Consider the following 20,117-nt stretch of genomic DNA (forward strand, 5'->3'; position numbering starts at 1 on the left):
AAAACACAGAAGAGACTAAATTGCTGTAGTCTTCTAGTATGTATGTACCAAAGCAAGATGTAGAGGTAGATTTAGGCCTTGGGAACAGATATTAGTTAGGCCTATGTGCACAAGTTTTTTTTATTTGAGGAGGCCTGAGCTGATTCCCTTTTTTTACTTGCATGATTTTCTTTTTATGCATACAGTAGGTAATAATGAGCATTGTTGAAGGAAGCCTGAGATCTAAGATGTTCATTGCCGATGACTGCTTCTCTGTAATTGTTGTGCATAGTCTGCACATACCAACCCCACCACTGACCATTCATTCATTCATTCAATCATGCATTCATCCATTCATTAATTTATTCATCCATTCATCCATTAATTCATTCATGTCATATCAATGTATACCACTGTGTAATAATACAATGATGTGAACTCAACCATTCAGTCTGTCTACTATTATATTTTATATTTTGTTTCTTATGTTTACTTATTTGTTATATCTTTATTGTTTACTTATTTATTATATTTTATTTTTCACTTATTTATCATATCTTTATTGTTTAATTATTTCTTATATTTTTATTGTTTACTTTTTTATAGTTTTATTGTTTACTTATTTATTATATATTTTTTGTTTACTTATTTATTCTATTTTTATTGTTTACTTATTTATTATGTCTTTATTGTTTGCTTCAAATTTATTATATCTTGTTTTTGTTTTGTTTTTACTGTTTGCACTGCCTCCCTTTGCTGCTGTAACATTGCACATTTCCCTGTTGTGGGACCAATAAAGGATTATTTTATCTTATTTTATATGACAATAAATAACTTAAATCTTGATATCTCTGTGTGAGGTTAGCCGTTACAACGCCTCAATGAGACGTTGTCAAGGTGCCAAAAGTGTGTTTTACATTGTTTATAGTGTTAATCTGTGATGTGCAAAGTGGTCTTAATCTGCAACCCTGAGATCAACTGCTTCTGTCTGGGGAAATCACTTGTTTGTTTTAACCTGATTGATTGAGTGGAACATGCTGGAAACCATTTGTTCATTGTACCAAAGCAGAAAGAGACAAATAAACTCAATGACGGAGTTTATTTCACCAGGAAGAGTCACACAGACTGTTGTGGACATGCAGGTGAAATAGTGAGCTGGACTGAGTTGGATCAGATGGTTCAGGCCCAATAAACATATTGAGGGTTTAGCTGCTAGTTTACACCTAGAGGACTCTATCCAGAGTGACTTCAGCTTTCATCTCCCTGCGAACTTAATGACATGGAGCCTGTTGTAAACCTGCATCATGGAAGCAGCTGCATCACTCTGAGGCCAGAAGGTGGTCGGTGCTTGTCTGTCATGGTGGCAGCCAGAGAGCTAAACTGAAGACGGAGAGCCTCCAAGCTCAGGTTGGCATGGATTTAGACCAGAGAGGCTGCAGCTGAGGCAGGAACCAGAGGCAGGAACCAGAGGCAGGAACCAGAGGCATGCAGCAGCAGCAGCAGCAGCAGCAGGAGATCACAGAGGCCATGGAAGATGACAGTTACATTCCAGTCAACGTAAGTGATAAATTAACCAAACATTTTGTGTTTCTTTTTCCACCATGACCAGTGGTGTAGTGGTCGTTGAGGAGGTGGGTGTACTACTAGGTAGATGGGTAGTAGGTTACTGAGGAGGAAGTGGGTATACTTCCAATGGCTTGTGGCTGACAGGTGGGTATACTGTAAACTGAACTGCTAGAAAAAGAGGTGGGTATACCTGCGTATACTTGCGTATACCCTCCACTATACCATTGACCATGACCAAGGATTTTTGTAAATTAAAAAAAAAGTGCAACCAAGATATATAATGGTTTATATACATGTAGAATTTAGGATCACCTTAAAAAAGATCAATTAAAAAATGCATTTATTTGAAATCTGAAGGTGTCAGATATGATAGCTCATCACATCTGGTGTGGAGAGTTATTCTCTCTCACGCAGGCGCAGAACGTACGTGCTAACTGGCCGTTGGCTGTCGTCTTGGCTGTGTGTTCAAGTGTAACTTGTCATCCAAAACACAGGCGAGGTGAGGCGATGCAACAGTCGGTCTTCATCGCCGCTAGTTCTTTGATATCGGGTTGGTGTGCCTGGGCCTTAACAACAAACGAATGAATGAGCGTTGAACCAACGTTGTCGAAGAACCATCAAAAACCTTAAATGGAAAAGAGTACTCATGTACTCATGTACATGTTGGCTGTACATGCAGCCAACATGTACGTGTGTGAGTGCACACACTCTTTCTGAAGTCTATTAATGGATAGATAAGCACAACTGTCTCATATGATTTTCTTTAATTCATGCTGCTAAGTCAGCCAGCAGCCATCTGGCACCCCGTGACACACACACACAGTCAGATATTAACACACACACACACACAACAAACTCAGAGGGACTGACAATCTGAGGGCATGCAGCAGTCAGAGAGAGGATATTATGACAGGCCAGAGTGACCAGAACTCCCAGCTGATTCAGTTCATACTCTCTCCCTCTTACACACAAACGCACACCACTGGCAAAGTCATGAGAAAAGCATTGTCTCTTTTTTTGTAGGCCAGGAGAATAGAGTGATTTATCATGTCCCATTTTTTGCCTGTCTTCCAGGCATTTGTAAAACCATCCCGGGCTCTTGAATGACTCTCAGGGGCTCAGTCCGTCGAGGACTCCGAGAGAGGCTCAATTAAATAAACTCAAAAGCTAGACTGTGTGTTCTTGGTGAAAGCTGGGCTAACCCCTGCAGGGTTCAAACGATTTCACAGATAATATGTTAAAGCTCAGCACAATATGTGGTCCAAAAAATGTCGAAGCTATTCATGTGACACAAGCGAAGAGAAGGAGATGTGCTGCTGCGAAAATGATGCGGCAGCGTCGGGCTCAGCACATGACGGACTGAGGTCAGCTGGCTTTGTGCTGACATAAAACTCAAACACTGTAGGTTTTTGTTGAATTATGTTGCAGATTTTTCCGCAACTTACTGTAGCCTCAGAAAAGTTTCCATTTCAAATGAAGTACTGTGTGACATTGCATCGTTTTATGTTGCCTTAAGGACTCCCGCTCCAACACAAACCAGTCTGCCAACAGTTTACATTTTAGGGACTTTTTAATCCAGTGACTGATGATCCTGACCAGATAGGAGCTTCAGTGACCTTACTGTATGTGACTCTAATCCTCTCATCCAAACATATATGACAATGACTATAATCATGTAGAGGTAGAAAAACTGTAGCATAGAACACTTTAGATTCAGTGAGAGTTGAAAACTTAAAACATGCAACTCATTTCTACATAAAGCAGACACTCTGTCGTCCCTGTGACCCGCTTTGAGCTTTAATTTAGCACAGTTTAGTTTAGTCTGAGGCTTAATTTGCAATTGTGCTTTTTAAGCCCTTTCTGGTGCCCTGATAAGTTATGCATCAAAAGTGAAATTATTAAATATGCGCACAGAAAGCAGCTCACAGAAAGGAGTTGTATAATGTTGCGCCGAGCATCACTTACTTTCCTCAGTGTGTTTTCTTTTTCTGTGTCTGCTGATATAATGTAATTAACTCGATGTTCTCCAGTGTAGTTAGAGGGGGCAGAGTAATGTCAGCCCAGCTAAAGATCATAGTGGAATTTGCACATGCACTACATACAGTAAACAACATGTGCATATATTATGTGGCTGACTGCAAACGTGTATTTCAAAAGACAACCCATTCTTAAAAAAACAGGATGTTACACCTCTGTTCATCATGGAGGCTGATGAAATTAACTTGAACCATAATGCAATGTAGAACCAGTGTAGGCCAGCTATCTGGACTACTTTACAAAGGCATGTTCAAGCGGACCAACTGTGTTTTTAGCCCCCGAGCTAACCGGCCTTGAACTGGAGCAAGGCAATCCAAATGTGAAGGATGAACACTTTGAAAATGGGTTTAATTAGTTTTGGGAAAGCTCAGCCCTGGGCTGAAGATAACACTGGACTACAACACACTGCGGTAAAACCGCAAAAGATCAAGTGAAGATGGCAGTGCCCATAGGGTCTCCGGTTAATGCTGTGAGGCTTATGAGTGGTGGGAATGGCAGGATGGAAGAATGGAGGAAGGAAGAGGACAGGGGAAGGAAGTGAAGGAGGAAGGAGAGGGATTTTGGGCTACAGGAAGGTATTAAAGCCAGCACAGCAGGGATGGAGGGAGGGGAGCACAGACAGAGAAAGGAAGGAAGGGATTAAGATGAGGAAGGATAGATAGGAGGAGTGAGAAATGTCTGGAAAGCATGTCAGCTCAACTGGAGCTAATTTTCTTTGCTAGCAGTTGATTTATTTCCAACAATTCCTCACACATAAAGGTTAAGTCAGGTGGTTTGTCAGTGCCTTCTGAAACGATCCATATGACTGTTTCAGTTGACAACTCCGGGACTGAGAAGTGCAGCCAATGCTGAGGTACCTTAAACTTGCATTCTTTCTGATAGCCAGCAGGGGGCGACTCCTCTGATTGCAAAAAGAAGTCAGATTGTATAGAAGTCTATGAGAAAATGAGTCTACTTCTCACCTGATTTATTACCTCAGTAAACATTGTGAAAATTAGTTTATGGTCTCAATCACTAGTTTCAAGTCTTCTTCAATACAGCATGATGTTCATTTAGTAAATTATAGTCCCATTTAGAGTCAAATAGACCATAAAGCAGGGTATGCTTTAGGGCGTGGCTATTGTGATTGACAGGTCGCTACCACAGCGTTGTCCGGTCTGGCAGTCCTCCCTGTTTTCGTCTTACAACTTTAACCCTTTCACAGTGTGTTTACCGTTCATGAAAGCTATTTTGGTCGCCTAAAAATATCTTATTCATTGTTCCGTTGTACTTAGATCCACCCTGTGTCACATCTGGTTGCAAAAACAAGATGACGACGGCCAAAAACCAAGATGGTGACGGCCAAAATGCCGAACTTTAGGCTTCAAAACGGTGGTCCACAAACCAATTGGTGACATCACGGTGGCTTCGTCCACTTCTTATATACAGACTATGGGTTGTTCCTAAATGGACTCATATGAGAGTTGACAAGGCAAAAAGCAGTTATAATCAAGATTTTTACGTCAACAATGGATCACATGAACCCACAGAAAATTATCATCAGACTCCCTTCAGCTCTACTGAGCATTTTAGTGTCTTTCATCTTATTATTTTGGTTTAACTGCCTGCAACTTTACTGTTTTGGTTCAGCCCTCATCAGCGTTGTTTCCAGATGCAGCAGGCAGCTGTAGTCAGTGAAAAAGCTATGATAAACCCAATGCATACAGAAAGTCAGCGACTAGCTAGAGCAGTCATTCCCAAAGACTGGGTCGGGACCAAAGAAATAAAATAGATTTTAATAGGGATGCCAAATAAATTTGCAGTATTTCTTCCATAGTCTTTAATTAAACATTTATATCTGCAGTTCACCTTTGAGCCACATGAGGGAGCCTGAATGTTTGTATTGTTCTGATAATTGTAGCCTACTTATAACATTGAATCTAATATGAAAGGCTAGTGTACACCCCATTTGTTTTACTGATGAGAGGAGAAAAACGAGAGCCTGTTAACTCCGCTTAAATGCATTTATTTGGTCTCATTTATAAAGTATTTAACATGTATATGGTTTAAATAACATGCATATAACAAAGTTGTGATTTCTCAAACGTATATCTCTCCAAAAGGACTGATTACCTATTCAAGATGATGTAAGGTGATGCAGAAATGGCAGTAAAAATGGTCCGCTCTTTTATGCACGAATTTGCTCTTTTCGCGATTCATAGATATAAGGCCTGTATGAATTGGGTCGCAATAATTTATCATTTTTAAAAAGTAGGCCCCCAGAAAAAAGTTTGGGAAAACACAGAGCTAGAGAACATAGTTGAGTAATTAGCAGCTAAAGAGCCAGATATTTCCATCAGGAGTTGGTGGAGACCAAATACAGAGCTAAAAGGAGAGTTAATATGTAGAGATAAAGTACAGCGAGCCAGTCATTGTTGTGAAATAAATCCCAACAGGGCGATGCGGCACCCTGATGCATCGCCCATTGATCTGTTATACATAGCAACGGTCTACTATAAAGAAATAACAGACCATAGAACGCCGTGATTGACCAATCAGAATCGAGTATTCAACAAAGCCGTGTAATGATAGACTTCAATTCATTGGGTGGCCAAAAAAAAAAATCCAAAATATATGTTAATGTAGCTCCTTATCTGCTGGATGTGTTACTGTTTGCTAACATGTTCACCGTATCAATTTATAACCTGATAATATGTCAACGTTGTGTTGTTTAAGCTGCCCAGCCGAAATCAGTTCATTCAGGACACCACTAAACCGAAAATGCTGCTGTTTGTTATTAGATTTTACACCATTTGAGCAGAACAAGTGAGAGCTGAAGTGAAAGGGAAGGAGTGGGACTGTGCTGTTTGGACAAGGCAACGCGGCTTGCATGATAGGATTGTTTTCATGCCAAAATCATCCACTGGCTAGGAGATCGGGAGGGAGATGTCTGTTTGTAATTGTTGAGAAAAGGAAGTGGACAGAGTCAAGCAAGGCAGAGTGATCCAAGCAATAAACACACAGAATAAAAAAACAAACATCCACGGCTTAGCCAGCCTCGCCCAGTCCGGCCCACAGTGAGTGATTTGATCCCGCTCCAACTGAGACAGCAGTTAAATCTCTTCCATGTGACGGACAGGTATGACAGGAGATACACCGGCTGCATTTCACCAACAGCTTTCAAGACTCTTTAATTACCCCTACCCTTTTTATCCTTACACCCCAAAATACAACCATATTGTCACTCCATATGTCTGCTTCAGGCACCATAGCTCACAGCGATGTCGCAACACTTTCTATGTATCCCCGCCTGTTGGAAGATGGCATTATCACTGATATTGTGGCTCACCAGAGAGCTATTTACCAACCAGGCCACGGGCACAGAAAGGATCATAAATAATTAAGCTTCTGTTCAGTCGGCACTTTAAAATTCCAGGAAGTACTAACGATTGGTAGATCTGGCCGCCTGTAAATGTCAGTAAACACTCCAGGTTGAGGGCAGAAGGTCTAATCAGGTTCTGATGTAATCAACTCAAGGAGCTGATACGGGAGCAACACTCTGGGGAACTCAATCAACTGAAGTGTGACACGGTTTCTTTTCGCTGCACAGTGTTGTTAAGTCACAACAAGAGCATTTTAGTTTCACGGTCACTAAACTTTTATATTGGTGTCAGGGGAGTTGTGTTGTCTTGCTCTTCTCTTCTTATCTGATCCACAGACCTTGATTAGACCTTGTCAGGGGACACCCGAGACGAGTCTGGTAGTCATATTGATCCTACTGAACCATAAACTGAAACATATCTGTCTGGCTTTTTATTGCCAGATTAAAACATAATATATTTCACTGCTTTGCACTTTCAACATATTTGATTTGATCGGGCTCAGGGGGTTGAAATATTTCTAATTTTACACTTATGTAACAAGCAAATCAGTTTTTAATGAGGGAATAACTGCTCAGGGTTCACATTAATGAGTCGCTTCAGTTTCAATCACATATTATGAGCATAGCTGTGTCAGGCTGCGTCGCTCATCGGTCTCATTGTATTTACAGCAGCAGTGTGTTTGAGTAGCGACTGGAACAACAGGAACTTCGCCTCTCATAAAAATCAGCTTCATTGCACTTTATTACAGAGCACTGGTCAGACACGGCTGTCACATTACAGCTGCTGCCTCTTACTGTCCCTCTCTGTACTGGAAAGCCTTTAATGGTTTTTATTTTTAGTACTAACAGTATGAGTGTGATGTCCCACTGTCCACAGGGCATTGTCTGAAAGATCTACCAAATTTAGATCTCACAAGTTCTTTAGGATTATTGTGAGATTATTGCAGCAATAATGTTTGTTAAGAAGAAATGTTTCACTAGACTGATTACTGTTGTAGAGGTAAAATTTCCAGCTTCAGATACATGTTAAGCTAGAGTTTAAACTGAAAAATAGCAAAATGAATGAAGAGATTAAACAGCAAATTAAAGGTCCCTTTGAAGAAATGACAATATAAACAACAATATTTTTAATTAAGCGTGGCTCGGCGTGGCTCTATGGATGGCAACGTTGGTTTGTTGGTTGGTCCAGACTGAAATATCTCAACAGCTATTGGATGGATTGCCATAAATTGTTCCACAGACATTCATGGTCAATGGATGAATCCTAATAAACTTGGTGATCCACTCAACCTTTCCTCTAGTGCCATCATCAGGTCAAAATACTTTACAGTATGAACCTGCAAACCTAATGACATCCCCATCAGCCTCAGCTGTGCTTTGTGTTTAGTGCTAGCCATATAAGAAGTGGACGTAGTCACCGTGACGTCACCAATTGGTTTGTGGACTGCTGTTTTGAAGCCTCGAGTTTGGCATTTTTGCAACCAGAAGTGACATGAGAGGGCGGATCTAAGAACAACCGAACGCTGAATAAGAGACGAAACGGTTAAAATTTCATGAACTAAAAACACGCTGTGAAAGGGTTAAAGTTCTAAGACGAAAACATGGACAACATCCAGATCAGACAACGTCGTGATAGCGACCTGTTAATCACAAAGTAACCACGCCCTAAAGCATACCCTGCTTTATGGTCTATTTGACTCTAAATGGGACCATAATTTACTAAATGAACATCATGATGTATTGAAGAAGACTTGAAACTAGCGATTGAGACCATATACTTATTACTGAGGTAATAAATCTAGTGAGAAGTAGGCTCATTTTCCTATAGACTTCTATACAATCAGACTTCTTTTTGCAACCAGAGGAGTCGCCCCCTGCTGGATATTAGAAATAATGCAAGTTATTTCTAATATAACTTGCATTATAATGCAATTATAATTGCATAATGCTAAGTTCTCTGATTCCAGCTTCATAAATCTGAATGTTTTCTGGTTTCTTTTCTCCTCTATAACAATAAACTGAATATCTTTGAGTTGTGGAAGAAACAAGACATTTGAGGACTAATTGACAGATTAATCAACAATGAAAATAATCATTAATTGCAGCCCTACTTTAAACTATTAGTCTTGTTCATACATGCATAGGAAAACCTCAATCTGTTATTATGTCTGTCTAATATGTAAGATCTAGGATTAGACTTTTTGATGAAAATATTAGATTTTTGCTACAGAAAGTTTAACAAAAAAATAGGCTCCTTACAATAAAGTTGGGGTCATATCCCTTTCAGTTCAATCAATCCTAAAAATTCAAACAGCTGCTGCCGTTAATTTATTGATGCTAGAAGAGTACAAATGTTTTGAAAAATCACTGGTAAAAATACTTTCTCCAGCTGGTGTTGAGAGTCCATTGCAGACATGTCTTTGACCCGAGTCCCAGCGGAGGATCTGTTAGTGCCTACACTGACTGATCTGAATCTGGGGGCCTCAGGCACACAAGTTCTGCTGGACAAACACACACACAAATACATGTTGAGGCACAGCTGAGCACCATAGATCTGTATGCCAACACACCAGATGTGACATGTGGGCACACATCCATGCACACCCATACACACACGCTTAAACTTGACATGGCAATAATAAGGTTCACAGACTTCCTCATGCTGCTGCAGCTCTCCTGACTCTTCTCCTTCACCCTCACTTTTTCTTCCTCTCCCACCTCTCCCTGTCACACTCTCTCTCTCTGGTTTGTCCTCTCTTGTAATTGACAGCTCCTCCTGCTGGGTGCCCTAAGATGCTCAGGGCACCTTCTCAGACACATTGCATGTCCCCTCTCTATTTTCTAAATTAGTGCCTCATAAAATGAAGTGCCACATGCCTCCGGTTTGTGGCTCCCTACCTGACAACAGAAAGAAGAAGACATCATCTTGGGTCTTAAATTGACCTCTTTTTATAATGCTTTTTTTACATGAAGTTTGACTGTGATGTTTGAACACAATCTAGATCAACAGCTGTATCTAGATACAGATCTAGATAAGAGCTATGGGGATGAACAGAGATGCCGGGATAAATTTACAAAGGCATAACAGATCTGATTTTGGACTCCTTCTAGTCTTTCTGTAATACAGTGAGATAGTCTGGTTTAAATCAGGTTTAATTTGTTTAGACAGTGATCTGGAGATCATCATACTGAGTGGTGGTTTCCAACATGGGGGTCAGGACCCCTAAAATGGGTCACAAGATGAATTTGAGGGGTCACAAGATGACTAATGGGATTGTAAAAAATAGGAAAAACATTGTTGAATTACATTTTTGACTTCAAAGCAACAGTGTGTAACATGTCTGGGGATCTTGTAGCAGAAATGGAATATAATATTCATAACTATGTTTTCATTAGTGTATAATCACCAGAAACTAAGAATCGTGTTTTCGTTATCTTAGAATGAGCCCTTCATATCTACATAGGGAGCAGGTTCTCTTCACAGAGCTCGCCATGTTGCTCCGCCATGTTTCTACAGTAGCCCAGAACGGACAAACACTGGCTCTAGAGAGCGTTTCACGTTTTACGTTACCTGAAGGCCACTGTAGTTCTCCGACACGCTTGTGAAACTGCAGTAGCGGGAGCTGCAGAGTGCAAAACCGTGGTACCACCAGCCACCGTCTGACTTCCGTTGCTTCTAAAGAAGTGTAATTATGGTAAGGATGGCCTCTGAATTAGGTTAACTACGTTACCGACACAGTCTGGGAAAGGGAGGAGTGAGCGGCGGGGTACTCAGTTGGTTGTAATCTGCAACTACACCACTAGATGTCATCAAATCCTACACACTGTACCTTTCATTTTTACTTTTTGTTAACTATTGCATAGTTTTACCTCTTACAATTAACCCACTGACTGACATCCATTCGTAAATCTTCCCTTCATATCAGCACACTATAACAGCGCGCTCTTGAAACTTAAGATATAAGTAATCCACCACAGTGACCAACCACCAGTAAGGTCCATAGCCATCCGTCCATCTAGCATGATATATATTATTTGCTAGCTGTACCCCTGAGTCCAGGAGACCTCTGACTTTTCTGTAATAGCCTGTCAGAGATATTGTTGTTAAGTGATCTGCTGTACTTCACTGTAAGCTGCTGTGCAGTGTGGATTGTCCGTGTAGATAGGACTTTACACGGCAGGCATTTTGACATGTCAGCACAGGTGTAATTGAACATTAATAATGTATGCATTTAATTTGCCAGTTCAAGGGTCTTGGTGTTGTGCACATTGGCTCCCTGATATATCTCACTGAGACACTTAATGGGATGGACACATTATTAATTTTCGTAGTTACACCTGTGTTTTTCTAGCAATGACGCAAAGTAATGTTTGACTTGAAATTTGTCTATTTTTTCTAATCAGGGGCAGGCCAATCAGTCGTCAGGTTTGCACAACTTGATTGAAGTTAAAGATTGTTTTTCTAGTCCATTTTAAATCAATCTTGACGAGTGAAATAGCAAAACAGTAGCAGTATAGAGGACACAGCCACAGAGAGACTTATTACTCTCTGTCAAAAGGTAAAAGGAAAATATGAAGGGGCAATTTATAATCCAAACGTCCCACCACCAAAACTCAAAGCACAAAAAAGGTATAATAATGTTTTTACAGAACTACATGGATTAACACCATAAATCCAAATTATATAGAGGCCCTGCACATTCACACAGGTGTTTGCAGTTATGGCTGATTGGCTGATTAGTGCTCTGCTGGGTGGTATAAATATCCTGAGGTCCCCAAACACACTAACTAATAATAATGATGATGATAATGAACATAAACAACATATCTGTGTCAGGAGAGTGACAGAGCTGTCAATCAATCACAGTCTGCACATGCTCTCACACACAAGTAGAGGTCTAATCAGGCTAAAATAATTGAGAACACCTGTGTAGATGGACCATTGAACTTGACAACCAAACATTGTAAATGGGCCCCTTTGTATTTTCTGTTCCAATGGTTGTTAATGCAGTAGCGGTCGGGAAGTAAACTTGGACCAAAGCTGTTGCCCTAGCAACAGAATGGCAATGAAAAGGTCAAACACGCTCAGGTTCAGGCGAGGTCGTAAAATAATTATTAGACGTGTATAAAACAAACGCTTGTATAAAAAGAGATGAATGCATGCAAACTTGTCAAAATGACATTCCAAACATACGTCAAATTGCATTGAAGTCTATGGGATCTTCGGTTTTCTTTCCCCCAAAGGGGAGCGCGGCCTGGACTTCTTGCCAAGTACTCGTATGTGCCGGTCTGACGTATAGCGCAGTGGCAAGGGTTTGAAAGTTTGACAACATTCACTTTAGAAGTCATGCCAGCTGCTAGCGAAGAAACGGATAAAAACGGTGGAGCAGCAAAGGGAAAGGCTAAAAAAACAAAAGGATAGCAGAGACATTGTACTTCGGAAAAACATAACGTGCCGACTATCTCAACTTTTTTCAAAAGTTAGCTAGCAAAGAGCCTGACGGGGACGATGCTAACATTGCAGTAAACCAGCTGCCACTACTAACGGACGATTCTAAAATTGACAGCGAAGAGGACAGTAGGCTAACCCAGCAGCCACTACTAGCTCAACTGCCGCACCCCCGTCTCTCCCATGGATGTATTAAGAGAACTGGGTACAGCGTTGGAGCCAGGGCCCCGGTCATTCCTATGAAAGTTGCTAAGTAGCGCATGAAGCCAAAATGGCTCGACTTCCGTCTGGAAAAGTACCAGATTCTTCCGACAATCTTCCGCATCCATTAGGCCCATGGGACATGCGCAGAAGCGTCCGATCGATCACATCACTCGTCCACGGAGTCCCAACGTCACACCGTCGTCACGGTTTGCGCTGTCGTCACGGTCTGGGTCTCATTCACATGAACGGAGGAAGGGAATAAACTCTGATTTAGATAAGGACTATTTAAGTTTTCCCACTGGGGAGTCGATTCATCTCAAAAAGAATTATCATCTGAGTCACAGATGTCTCTTTTCACAATTTTAGTCTATGGGAAAAGTCTTTTTGGGCCCAATGGCATCCCATGACAGACACGGAAGTTGTAGTACCGCCGTTTGGCCACTACGAAAATTGGGATCAATGGGGGGTTGGTCTTGGTCTCTCCACGGAGGCCCAGCCCAACACCGAGGCGGATAACAAAGACCCAGTGGCAAGTAAGGTACCAGTTTAGCAGCCCCACAATTTATCCATTTGGCCTACTTTTTTTATTCCATCCATACTTTTAGATAACTATTTCAACAGTTTATCCATTACAGTACGTTAAGCTAACAATTTAAACAGTTTGTGTCTAGCTTATATCCCGTTTAAGCTGAGTAAATCCATTGAAGATAAGAATACGGTTGTCCATTTTAATTTGGAAAGCCATGTGTTTATATTTTAAACACCACTTGGAAAGAGGTCAAATATAACGCTGCTCAGCAGAATAGGCTGTATTCACTGACCGTGGAAAATGGTAGCCTAATTCTATATGAGCTAATTTGAGCTGCAAATTAAAAAGGATGATTTCTATCTATATATGTGTCTATAAATATATATAGGGGGCTTTGCATTCTTTATCCGTGCTCGGGCTATAGGAGTTTAATATTTTCAGATGCTTTCTTTACATAAAATACTCATTTGTCTTTAAAAAAAATCCTTACCGAGTCTTTAGAATGTAAAACACTTGACATCTGAAGCCACTTGGGGATATTTAAAGGCCTTGAATGTCAACAAACATTTAAAAGGCTCCTGTTTCACTAGTAGTGAATCCCTGCTGCGCCCCTTGTGTGTGTGTTAGTACTGGAGGGCCATATAAGGCAGACGATCTGTGTTGGACCTTGAGACCTGTGTGTCCCGTGGGTAGACTCACTGGAATCGAGTGCAACATGTGGTTTTATTAGTGAAACCCTGCCAGCACGAGCCGATAAGCTCTTCCTCTGTTTGGGAAACAAGTTCAAGTCCTGTCCAAGATATCTGCAGTAGCAGACTATACATGAAGCAAGAAGAAGAAGAAGAAGCAGAAGAAGAAGAAGAAGAAGAAGAAGAAGAAGAAGAAGAAGAAGGCAAGGCAAGGCAAGGCAGCTTTATTTGTATAGCACATTTCAGCAACAGGGCAATTCAAAGTGCTTTACATAAACATTCAAGAACATTGCGACAAAGTGCAAAAGAACATTAAGACATAATTAAAACAGTTATAAAAACATAAAAACAAGCTAAAAATAAAAGCTAGGATAGAAGCTAAAATAGAATATAACACACGAGTAAAAGCTCTAGTGCAGTATAAGATCATTATCTGGTTTAATAAAAGGCAGCAGCAAACAGGAAAGTTTGAAGCTTTGATTTAAAAGAGCTCAGAGTTGGAGTTGGTCCTGCAGGTTTCTGGGAGCTTGTTCCAAATATTTGGTGCATAAAAACTGAACGCTGCTTCTGCATGTTTAGTTGTGACTCTGGGGACACTAAGCAGACCTGATCCAGATGACCTGAGAGGTCTGGATGGTTCATAACATAGCAGAAGATCTGAAATGTATTTTGGCCCTAAACCATTTAGTGCTTTGTAAACCAGCAGGAGTATTTCGAAATCAATTCTCTGAGAGACAGGGAGCCAGTGTAGAGACCTCAGAACTGGACTGATATGATCCACTTTCTTGGTCTTAGTGAGAACTCTAGCAGCAGCAGGTTCTGAATCAGCTGCAGCTGTCTGATCCATTTTTTAGGAAGACCAGTAAAGAAGCTGTTACAGTAGTCAAGTCGGCTGAAGATAAATGTATGGACTAGTTTTTCCAAATCCTGCTGAGACATCAGTCCTCTAATTCTTGCTATATTCTTCAGGTGATAGAAGGCTGTCTTTGTAATTGTCTTAATATGGCTGTTAGAAGTGTGCGTGGTGGGAGTTGTGTGAAAATGCAGAAGAAGAAGAAGATATAGAAGAAGAAGATAAAGATATAGAAGAAGAATATGAAGATATAGAAGAAGAAGAAGAAGAAGAAGAAGAAAAAGAATATATAGAAGAAGAAGAAGAAGAAGAGGAGGAAGAGGAAGAAGAATAGTGCGTGGTGTGTGAAAATGCGCAGCGGGGGTGTGAAGATACAACCGTGAAAGTTGAATTTTCACAACACGACTTTAATTTTTCACGGATGAATTGGTGCTCGTGGGAGAAGCAGGCATGACCTGAGGAAGACGCGCACGGAGGAGCTGCAGGTGTTTGACTGACGCGCGTCTTCGCTTGTGGATGTGTCCATGTGGCGCTGAGCGTCAAAGTACCGGCTGAGCTCTCTCTCTCTCTCTCTCTCTCTCTCTCTCTCTCTCACAGCTCTAGTATCAGTTACCGGGTCCGGACCAATCCCTGCGCGCTGCCAGAGCTCGAGAGGAGACGGCAGACCAGGAGACAGAGGAGGCTACAGAGAGGAGAGAGAAAGCGGAGAGGAGCACACACACACCCAACCAACCATCTATCTATTCATCCATCCATCGTCTATCCTCCTCTTCCTCCTCCTCCTCCTCTTCCTCCTCTCCTCCTGACTGCAGCTATTTTGGGTTAAAGCGCGAGGCAGGATGCGCGATGGGACAAGCGTGCGGACACGCGCTCCTCTGCCGTAGCCAGCCGCCGTCCTCCGACATGTAAGTGTGTCTCTCTATAATAACTAATGCATGTTATAGGCTGCTGTGTGTTGTGTTTGTGCCTTGAAGCTTCTTGTCACTTTTTACATGCAGTGTGCAAACTGAATGAGGCACATGGCGCCTATTGAGCCAGATGCAGCCTGGTGGTGAAGTATTATAGGCTGGTATAGTGTGAGAGTGTGACCTGCTGGGTGTCATTATCACCCTCTGACAGTGGTAATGAAGACCCCAGGTGAACTGTGCAGGTGGCTGTCAGTGTAATAGCCTACTATAAACCAGTATGTAGCTCACCTCCATCACACTGTAATATCACTATAATGTTCTCATAGTGTGTCTAGTCTGCTCTACAGGGAGTTTATTGACCTTATCATGCCTTTGTATCTTCCAAGGTAGGGATGCACCAGTCTTGATAGCAATACCTGAGCTTTGGGTATCATGCAATACCGAGTACCGAGTACCGATACCAGTCTTTAATAAATAAGCTGTATGCCTCACTGTGTGGAGGTAATTGGGATCATTCTTTTATGTGTAAAACAACATCAGGCTTGACTTAAACGTTGTTTACCTAACTTTGTAAAACAAAAATGTGACCAATAAATACATAGATATACATTTATTTCAGTTCAAGTGTAAACCTTTTTAATGCAGCAACAAATTGGTCAAAACTTAAACAGGAATTAAAATGCCAGTATATAATGCATATAAACATAGAATCGAATTGAACCGATCGGCCCCATTGTCACCGATACCTGATCTAGCTATTTGAGTCAGTATCGGCCCGATATCCGATCCAGTATCGTTTCATCCCCAACTGTAATATCATTCAAATGTTCTCATAGTGTGTCTAGTCTGCTCTACAGAGAGTTTATTGACCGTATCGTGCATTTGGATCTTCCAAGTAGTAACAATACTCCGATAGGCTACTCTTCTTCTATTATCCCTATTGGGACAGATGTATTCGCTGCGATAGCTCTCATAATTTCATTCTTTCAATCGTTATGTTCAAATGTTTTTTAAGCGCTGACTTTAACCAAACCACCTTACTGTTTGGCCTGATCTGTAGCCTCACAATCCAGCCACTTTAAAGTTATGGCACCCTTTATAAAAGGGGTTTTAAGCTGTTACTAATAGCTTTATTAATGGTTAATAAAGAATTTACTAATGCTTTATAGATCAATTATGAAAACTTTTGGGTTGCCAGGTTGTGGAAATTTGTCTTTGATGGATTATACTTACCTTGTGGAATATTTTGTTTTTTATTTTAAAATAAAGATAGACATCAGCCAAAGAGATTTTTCACACTGGTAACCCAAAATGTGTTCTCATTAATGGATTATAACTCATCTATGATTTATTAATACAGCTATCTTTATATGCTTTATAGATAAGCTTGAGAATAAACAGCCCTTATGTGTAGTTTTCTCCTTTGAAACCCCATAAATGCATCATCACAGAGCTTAAAACCAGGCTGTTTTTCAGCATGAATGTTCATTCTTGACCCCGAGGCTGTTTTCCTTGTCCAAAAAAAGTTGACATTTTGGAGATAAGTGGTTTCCACCGCACAGGAAATATGTGCGGTGGATCAAAGGAGGCTGACATGATTGTTATTAATGCAATAAAGCACCCTGGCGTTGCATCCTATCTTTGTGAAGCTCATACTATGTGTCAAGAGAGGTGTTCATTAAACTCTGTGGTAATTGTTACAGCCATTAGTTGCGGTGTTGTTCAGTCTGTCTGTGTTTGTCTTAACTTCTCTCAGCGGCACCTGTCTTTTAATGTCAGAGCCACACTCGGTGTTCAGCTAAATGTTAGCTAATAAAGTAGAGCCCTTCCTGATATTGAAACAGGTTTCTCCTATTTGAAATGAAAGTTTGCTATGTAAACACACAACGCATACTCGAGAAATTAAGTGACGCATCTGCTGCTGCTTCAGAGGCAAGTAGTTGTGATCAAAACGCATGACTGATCAAACAGCACGCCACGCACCTACTGTATATACTGTATGGTGAGAGCTTCCCTCAGGACATGCCTTGATGCCAATACTGTGTGTTTTTTTAATGCCATAAGTTCCCTCCCTCTCTCTCGCAGCTGAATAGCATCATTTGCGGATAATAACATCATGATGCCATTATACGCTGATTGCACAAAATATTAGAGACATCTTCCTCGTATCAAGTTTCAACCCCTTTTGGGCTCAAAGTCGAAAAATCCTCATCTACTGTGCTCCCCCTTCATTACTGGTTTAAATTCAATAAGGGAAATCACTGAAGGATAATGGCTTTTATTCATCTCACTAGCGCTTGTTCGAAAAGACTAAGCTTCTTACGATGGGCATTTGTTGGCCAGTCTAGGAGAAAATGACCAGAGTTGTGGAGGGATAATGAATCTGCCAGGTGGACGTCAGTGATCTCTGACATACAATTAGTTTCAGGAGCTGCTCCCGTCAAGCTGGAGTCACTTTGGCTTGGAGACTTAGTATTGGTGATCAGTTAAATGGTAACTGTTTTCCCATGTTTTTGTGTCTAAGTGATTAATGGGGACAACAATTTCTGAAATTGGTCCAGTACAGAGGGAGAACGCTGTAACTAGCAGCTGCGAAACAAGCTGTGAGGGCAATTGTGCAGCATCTCTGAATGAAAAACGAATGTGTACGGGGAAAGCATCCTTGTCAAGTGGACTGCATGCATGCTTGCGCTGCAGAGCCGGCCAAAAACAGAAATGCCTCACCCTTGGTGAGGGAAAAGGTAGAAGGATTAGCAGCGAGCCAGTAAATAGTGAGGCGGTCCGTTTTATTACTTTTTATTCATGTAATAAATATACAAATGTCAGTTAAGATGGTAATCTGCATGAGAAATGATGCACAGCAACAAAGATTCAGTTATAATAATCATCCGCTTATAGTGATCAATTTGACCCGGACAGACTTGTACACTTTAAGCGGTTTCCACTGTATTCAGCCATGACATTGGACATCTTTTAGATAACACTAAGCTACGCTTTCTGTACTCCAACACAACAAACTCTGCCCGGCTGGCACTCTCCTTTCCACCATGGATGTATTCCACTATTCCACCGTTGTCTTCCGCAACACGTCACCTCGCCAGATTTCAGAATGATACTTCTCCTTGAGCGAGACTCTTTCCATAACGTCTGACACTTTTAATAACAATCAGAGCCTGTCATGGCAAATACAAGCACTTTTAGTGGATGTAAATGACGGTGCCAGCTTGCACTGATAGCACCATATTACAGCCCGCGAGCAGAAATTGTTTCTATTAGTCAGTTAGACACAAACACATGTGAAAATTGGGTCCCGGTTGAAAAATACCTAAGTTACCCTTTAAGGTAGTGTGATGTCATGCTTGTACCCTTCGGGATATGATATATCCCGTCCTGTGATTGAGCATTGTGATTAAATAAAACCAAGCTAGTGCAGCCTCTTTGTGTTTGCGTCATCGTGATGGTTTTCTTGGATCCTTGGATTGTAGCTTCGAGAGCCAGTAATTCATAAGAAATATTGACCATGCTCTACAGTTTCAGGAATCACATCCATTTCTAAGCTCCATTCACTCTTGGTTTGTAATGTTTGATGCTCTGTCTTCATGTTGCTCTATGTGTTAGTGTTTTAAACAACCTTTTGAGGAGAACACGTTCATATTCAATGCACTTTGTTTATCATCTTGCATCACGTTAGCAGCCAACAGGCATCGCCCTTGTAATCTGTGTTTGGGTGCGTGTATTTGTGTGTCAGTGGGTGCGCATGTGAATGGTCTTCAGCTTGAAAAATATTGCAATTTACTGGATTGACGCCAGGAAGTCAGATCCCCCAGCCTCCTGCTGAACACACACACACACACACACACACACACACACACACACTGTAGATGCACACAGAAATGCACAAAAGTACACAGCAGCAGCAGAGTTGTAACCTGATTCCTGATGAGTGAGTATGTGTGTGTGTGTGTGTGAGAGAGAAAGAGAGAGAAAGGATGCTGACGTTGCACTGTGTTATCATCAGTAATGGGCTCATCAATACTAAAATATTCAGAGAGAGAGAGAGAGACAGAGAGGGAAGAGATAAAGTGAAAGCAAAGAGAAAGCAGAGAGAAACCATTGAGTTGCATGTGTTTATGTGTCTTTGTGTATCTACAGAGTTTGAGTGCTTCAACAAAAAATGTGTCTTAAGCGTTCAATTTACTGATTTATCTGCATTTCAATTCCCTGTCTCTGAGTCCAGAATTGTATGTAGAGTATTCAGCTAAAAGTACAACATACTGTATATTCTCAAACTCCTCATACATATGTTTACTTTGGAGGCCAGTAGTAAATAATATACTCTATACTATATTCATTTTACATTCAAATAAACATACAGAAAATAATTTAAATTGAGGAGCTGTGGCAAAAACTCTTGTCCTCCTGTTGAAGTGCAAATTAAGCACGTCATTATTTTTTAAATACTGAGCTGAAAGAATATTTTTTTGGTTGCATTCATTTTCTTTTTGCATTAATATTATGAGGCGACTGGCAAAGCTTGGATGT

At 40.9% G+C, this 20,117-nt stretch overlaps 1 protein-coding gene across 2 annotated transcripts in view; it reads left to right on the forward strand.

Moving 5' to 3' along the window:
- The first annotated feature begins 1,294 nt into the window (after positions 1 to 1,294).
- LOC119491262 (cGMP-dependent 3',5'-cyclic phosphodiesterase) overlaps positions 1,295 to 20,117 on the forward strand; it is a 192,303-nt gene continuing 173,480 nt past the window's right edge. The window contains exons 1-2 of one of the 2 annotated variants that reach the window (XM_037775080.1): positions 1,295 to 1,536; positions 15,265 to 15,572. In XM_037775080.1, coding sequence (XP_037631008.1) covers positions 15,514 to 15,572 — 59 coding nt within the window. In that variant the 5' untranslated portion in view covers positions 1,295 to 1,536; positions 15,265 to 15,513. Of the gene's footprint in view, positions 1,537 to 15,264; positions 15,573 to 20,117 lie in introns of those variants that run through there. The other variant, XM_037775081.1, reaches the window with a different exon arrangement.

Source organism: Sebastes umbrosus, chromosome 7, assembly GCF_015220745.1.
Source record: "Sebastes umbrosus isolate fSebUmb1 chromosome 7, fSebUmb1.pri, whole genome shotgun sequence".
Classification (NCBI taxonomy): Eukaryota; Metazoa; Chordata; class Actinopteri; order Perciformes; family Sebastidae; genus Sebastes; species Sebastes umbrosus.